This window comes from Simochromis diagramma, unplaced genomic scaffold (genome assembly GCF_900408965.1).
Source record: "Simochromis diagramma unplaced genomic scaffold, fSimDia1.1 OVJJ01000044.1, whole genome shotgun sequence".
NCBI lineage: Eukaryota > Metazoa > Chordata > Actinopteri > Cichliformes > Cichlidae > Simochromis > Simochromis diagramma.
Genome location: NW_024386942.1, coordinates 360,645 through 367,087, shown reverse-complemented (window position 1 = coordinate 367,087; position 6,443 = coordinate 360,645). Strand labels below are relative to the sequence as shown.

At 44.1% G+C, this 6,443-nt stretch overlaps 1 protein-coding gene across 2 annotated transcripts; it reads right to left on the bottom strand.

Moving 5' to 3' along the window:
• Window positions 1-325: 325 nt before the first annotated feature.
• Window positions 326-3,673, bottom strand: LOC120737283 (myelin-oligodendrocyte glycoprotein-like). Of its 2 annotated transcripts, XM_040037901.1 has the most exons (4): window positions 3,591-3,673; window positions 1,666-2,055; window positions 1,463-1,561; window positions 326-790 (listed from the first exon to the last, which is right to left on the bottom strand). In XM_040037901.1, exons 1-4 carry the CDS (start codon window positions 3,628-3,630, stop codon window positions 753-755), a joined length of 567 nt encoding a protein of 188 aa, XP_039893835.1. In that variant the 5' UTR covers window positions 3,631-3,673; the 3' UTR covers window positions 326-752. The 2 variants fall into 2 exon arrangements, with proteins under 2 accessions (XP_039893835.1, XP_039893836.1); XM_040037902.1 differs by lacking the exon at window positions 3,591-3,673 and having other exon boundaries at window positions 1,717-2,104.
• Window positions 3,674-6,443: the final 2,770 nt, after the last annotated feature.

The following is a 6,443-nucleotide window of genomic DNA, read 5'->3' as shown; positions in this document are numbered from 1 at the left end:
ATAACACAGTAAAGCTGTGATTATTAAGCAAAGAAAAAACACTTTATTCCTTTTTGTTACGAGGGTAAAAAATACGGTCGATGCTGCATTTGAGTTAATTGTTAACTGATCACAGAGAAGCATGAGCGCACGTTTATCGTAGAGCTCGTAATCTTTACAGAGGTAGAAATGCAGGAGAGGACAGCAGTGGGAACAACCTCCACCTGAGAGGAGACGGGACCATCATATCATTGCCTACACATCTGATCTGAACACGCTCCGTCTTAGTGACTCGGTGTTTGTGTCAGTTTGATGTCAGTGGGGATAAAAACCAGAGGCTCTGATGTTCATGTGGACGCCTTTATTTCAGGTTCTGAGTGAACAGGAAGTTTCTGGACCAACAACGTTAACAAAGGACGGCGTTGTAGCCGCTGTAGTCAGTTTACTCACAGAAAAACCTCTAAATTCACCTGACTGCTGTAGTATCTGATTGTTGCTGACAAAGTAAACACACTCCGTCTACAGAGAGGCAGAAAGCTTCAGCTGCTGTGAGGTGTGTGCCTGTGTCCACGCCTGTGGTTCCTACCAGAGGTCAGTCAGTCATATCCTGTGCTCGCATTGGTCGCTTGAAGACTTCTTGACGCTGCAAATCACATCCCGTGTGCATGATGATGCACTAAGAGCAGTTTGTCAGGCAGGTGTGTCTGTGTGTGGATCCTTGTGTGTTTGTAGAGCGTCTCCTCTGTGACGTCCTGATGAAGGTCAGCTGTGCTTTACAGGACGTCAGCATCCCCGTCTTCACGTTCACAGCCTGAAGAAGTGAGAGGAAAACAGAGAGGTCACACACACAGATGTCAGTGAGTCCACTCTGCTGTGTGAGCTCTTCACTCCTGTTTCCACTGAGTCCTCTGACTTCAGTGATGACAGAGCGGATCAGACTGTGTCCTCTGGATCACTGTGGGACACCTGTAGCTGCGTCACTCTGCTCTGGATCAGCTGACAGCTTTGTAAACGTGTTTTCATGGGTTGGTTTGTTCCAAGTGAACTACAAACCATGTGACCAACTTCAGCGCCACAAAGAGGATTTACATGAATGTCACGCTTAGTTTCCAGCTGGTACTGACTGTGCACATCTATGCTGTTGGCTACCTCACACTTACAGCATAGATGTGGTAGCTGATCACACTTACACACCATCAAGGACGTTTTTTTATATCTGGAGTTTGTTTAGAAGCAGATCTGGACCACGCCTCTTTCAGCAGCGCTCTTATCGTAGGTCAAACCCTGAATCTGACGCTTCGTAGTCGGAATGAGGAAATCGGATTCTGACACTCAGGAGAAAGCTCAGGGATATTTGCCTGTTCACTTCATAACTCACAACTCTTTCAGCTTCTGGAACAAATTTGTGGATCACAGTCAAGGAGCCACCAGAGGACACCTGCTAACCATCGGCATTATGGGTAGTGTAGGAGGAGAGACTCACCTGACATGAAATAGTGACAGAAATGAAATAAAAGAACCCCGGAAACTATAAGGACCAGAACCAGGAGAAACACGAGAGGCTCCCAGTATGACCACTGCTCTGTAAAGACAGACAACAAACAGTGTGACCTTTGACCTCTGAGTCCATGTAATCTAAGGCTGTATTGAGCCAACAAAGTCCTTTGATTGTAAAGTAAAGACTACTTTCAGCGATGTAATCTTTATCAACAGCAGTCGCTGAAGCTTCTTGCTGACCTTTGACCTGCAGCTGTATATCACTCCGACTCAGTTCATCTCCAAAGTCTCTGACGGAGCAGGTGTAGGTGGCGCTGTCAGACAGTTGGAGGTCAGTCAGGTTCAGGCTGAGGTCTCCAGTTTCCAGAGCGTCAGTCTTCATGGATGTTCGGCCGCTGTAACGCTGGTTTTGATCTTTCAGTTCGTCTCCTTGACGCTGACGCTGGTGGACGGTTGGAGGACTGAGGTCGGAGCGACTCCACACCACTGTGGGGTCAAACAATCTAGAAGTGTCAACCTGACAGAGCAGGATGAACGAGTCCCCCTCATACACCTCCACACCAGAGGCATGCTGGGAAACTGTGAGGACATATAGAGAGACACCGTGTGTCATGTTTGAGGTAATAATCATGATCAGACCTGCTTACAGACGTCAGAGCAGACAGAATGATGATTACAAATGTTGAATTCATTTTCATTCATGCAACATGAATTAAACTGGAGAGGAAGCCCATCATCCAAAGATGCTAAACACAAAGCACATCAAACAGGAAAGCACAGGAAAGAACAGAAATCTTCAAAGTAAAACAGGAAGTAAAGTGTAAAATGGCCAGAGGGTGTCCCGCTACCCTCACTAATGAGGGTGATGGATGATGACACACGCCTGCTGCTGATCAGCCTCCTCTGGGGGAGCTAATTAGGAGAGTGGCTGAGCGCCCATCGTTCCGTGACAAACCGTCGGTTCAATCAGTACACAAAGCCGTTGTGAAGTGTGTGGTCTGCAGCTTGTGTGAGGTTTCTTACGGCTGCATTTGTTGTTTCACGCAGGATCGCGGAAACAGGAGGACAAGCAAGCGCCAGGAAACAGAACATATTTTCAGTATAGTAATTATGAATTACTTTCAGTAATTAGCATAATGCAACACTTTTATGAACACTAAGGAATAATGTAAGTAATGTAAGTAATAGATTACTTTTTGGAGTAACAACCTCATCACTGACTGTGACCTGATACAGTCCGAAGCTGTTCATGCATCCACCGTGCCAGCTAACAGAGCATATCCACCAGTATCTATGAAGACTCGTGCTAACCACGTTCAGATTCATTTGCATCTAAATTCTGTTTTTTCTTTCACTGTTGCAAAGTGCAAACATGACAATTTTCACAAAGTTAAAAAGTAATCTATTACAGCTTTAAAACAGGAGACAGTTGATTTAGCCTGAAATCTTGTGTTGCCTCAAGTCAGTCGCTGCGTTGATGTTTGACAGACTTCAATGAAAGTTTCTGGTTGGAACAACAAACAGAGCTCAGATTGAGCTCTAACCAGACTTCAGGCTGACTTATGGCTCTTTAAACCTCTGTTCAGGTGCAAAAGTGTTTCTCCTGTTCCTAGTTTCCCTGTTTTTGTATGTTTTTAAATGTTTCACATCATCAAACTAATTCAGATATTAGAGAAAGATAACACAAGTAAACACAAAGTGCAGCTTCTAAGTGATTAAGGGGGAAAAAATGGTGCCTCAGTTAAATCACTTTAAGTTCAGAATTAAAGCACTAAACAATCCGCTCATACAGGACAAAGAATCTGTTTAAACAGCTGAAGCACAAAGAGCCACGTAACAGCTAACAAGGTTTACTTAACGCTGTTTCAGTATATGTAGGTCAGCAGGATGTGTGAGCCGAACTCACACAGAGAGGGTTACACACCAATATCAACCACAAACTTCTTCACACATGGACCTGTGAGCCACGTTTCCATCTTTTCTCCAAAACCTTCAAGACTTCCATGTTTCTAATGAGCGTAAGAACCTTGTAATAAACATGATCATGTCTGTGACGATGATCAACCTGCAGTGAGTGCAAACAACCTGCATTCAGACTTCAGAGAGTTTCTTACCGTCGATGAGGAGAAGCAGGAACAGCAGCAGCATCTTCATCCTCCTGTGAAGTCGACACCAGCACAGATGCCGTTAAACACTCGACGCTCGTCTGCAGCTGCTGACGCACAAATCAAACGTTCCTCTCGGCCTCTGCTGTCTGTCTGTGGCAGGAAACCACCGAGAGCTGATATGAGATAAAGAAGCACCAGTTTCAGTGTTCGCTGCTCTTCATCAGTCTGAGACTCAGGCTGCTGTGGTGATTCTCCTGAACTCTCATCTATGCTTTAATCGTTTCATCTTTATGCATATTTATATGCAGCACACCACATGTTTTAGCCTTCAAGTTTCATTTTTTATTTTCATGTTAACTTCATCAGCTTATCTCAGCTCCCAGCAGCAAAGCTTTGGTCTGACGCAGATTCTCTTCATGCAGATGTAAAATTTTACTGTGTTTGTTAAACTTCAGTCTGAGTCTTTCCACCGCAGGAGCTACATCTATTTGTATTTTAGAAAAATGGAGTCCATGAGTGACTCAGACATCAGCACTGTGAAGCATCTTCAGCACACAGTCGAAACCAGTGACTCACGCTGGAGGTGAATGTAATCTTGCATCTATGTGGGTCAGCGATCCTCGAGAGCGTGAAGACAAAATGTACAAACTGACCTCAGTTCCTGGGATGAACGAGGTCTGTGTTCATCATGCAGTAAGTAGCAGCTTAGCCTGATGTTGCTGTTGCACTTTGAATTCATCCTGTGGACAGTTTTGGGATCGGCCTCGTTGTGAGTCCACATCAGTGCAGTGACAGACTTTAAACTTTCACTCACCTCCACCACCACAACCGGGGCATGCTGGGAAACCGTGAAGACACACAAACAGCAGCATGCTGTGGATTTCTTCCACAGAGCACACAGTGGACTGAAGGTCACAGTACCTGCAGAGCCCAGAGAGCTTTTAGAGAATGAAGGTCACAAATTGTGTGTTTAGCCTGAAAGACAGGGCTGAACTCTGAGGGACCTCACAGTCCAGAACACGCTGTCTTCTTTTTCTTCTCTGTTATATAAAATATTGACGTGTGTGTAAAACCACAGCAGTTAACGGGACCCATCGATGCATCGACGCTACGTTCATGCTGAACCTTGATGTGTGTTAGAAACCAGAGAGAAATCCTGGATATGATGAACCTGCTCCATAGTTCAGGCTCTGGATCAGCTACAGTTTTATTTACTTATTTGTTTTATTTATTTATTATCAGCTGAGTGATGAGGTGTCATGTGACCACCGTGTGCTGTGTGGAGCTGACAGCGCAGCCTACAGGAGACCCAGTTAAACCTTTATTTATGAAATCATTATTATCATAATGGTGCAGATTATAATTACACATGTCAATAATAATATGAGTTGTTGTGTTTTTAATCTCAGATCATAACTCAGCTGATCGCAGCTGTCACTGACATGCACACTGAGCGCAACATTTTAATGCAGCTCTGCTGGAGATGTGAGAGCATGTGCATGTTGTCTGCTGGTAGCTGCTGTCACGCAGGTGGAGTCACCGCGAGCTGCCGTGAGCGGACACAGACTGCACATATAGGAGAAGATGGAAGCTGCAGCAGGAGAAACAGCCCAGCAGAGTGCAGACGGAGCAGCATCAGTTGGATCCTCCGAGCTGGAGTCAGAGCTCAGACACGGACATGTGCAGAGACCCGGAGCAGCCAGCTCCAGCAGGTGTCCGGATATAAATTCATGTAATAAAGCCACAGCAGCGCTCTGACTTTATTTTTAGATTCTTTGATTCATGATGTGGAAAACCTGAGATTAATCTTGGATTTGTTTTCTTCACACACTATCCTGGAACATCTGGAGCTGTGTTCGTGGGCTTTGACAGGATCCTGTCTGTAATGATAATAAGCGGCTGTGGGGCTGTGACACACATGTTTCCATGGCAACAAACACAGCAAAACGTCAAAGCTTCCCTGTTATCGCCTCACAGCGTGTTCGTGTTCACGCGTTGTGTTTTTTAATCAAAGTTAAATAACAGTATTCCCCACGGACACGTCGGGTGCACCTTTCAACTGACTCGCTAGATCACAGGTTTTATCTTAAAATATTTTTACATGAACTATTGTAATATTTGCTTGCCATTTCTGCTGTGCTCTTGGCCAACTTACTCTTACAAAAGACATTTTAATGTTAATGAGATTTTTTTTAACTGCATAAATAAAGGTTATATAAAAGTCACTGCCAAAAACTGATTGCGGCTTCTACCTTGTTACACGAATGTTGTTTGTGGCTCAAGATGACTTTATGTCATCCATAAGGGATGCATTTGACATATGTTTCACACAGTATAGCCCAACAAGTTACTTATAGCAGTTTAAACGAGCAATCAGTTTTTGGCAGACAATCACTTTTTGGCACAACACCGGCGCACTTTTTCCATAGGCATGCTTCTAGTGGTGGGCACATGAAGAACATGAGGGGCGTGAAAGCTCGGGGAACCCTTAACCACTTTCTTGTCCACCAGGCCACGGCAGAAGCAGATATGGTGTGTAAACACTGGTTTGTTTTTTTAAACCCTCTGGTTAAGGTTAATATGGGCATGTGCAGTGAATATCAGCGCTATGTGGCCAGAAGTGTGATAATATAATTTATTTTGTGTAATAAACAACTGCAAGGATAGATGATTACAACAAATAGATGACTAATACATAAAAGTAATACATAGATGAATAATGATGATGAGTTATGATGCGTAATCATGGGAACAAGTGGGTTTACAAACAGGAGCAGCTGATTAGCTTTAGAAAAGCTGAAATAATACCTCAACTGAAGCAAATTGTACTAAATGCACCATATGTGCACAGTTACAAGA

Excerpts from the sequence above, each read along its gene's own strand:
- LOC120737283 (XM_040037901.1), bottom strand. The coding sequence starts at position 3,630 with ATGAAGATGCTGCTGCTGTTCCTGCTTCTCCTCATCGACG. Across the intron at positions 2,056-3,590 it reads CCTGCTTCTCCTCATCGACG|TTTCCCAGCATGCCTCTGGT; the intron begins GTAAGAAACTCT and ends ATGTCCTCACAG. Across the intron at positions 1,562-1,665 it reads TAAAGATTACATCGCTGAAA|AGCAGTGGTCATACTGGGAG; the intron begins GTAGTCTTTACT and ends CTGTCTTTACAG.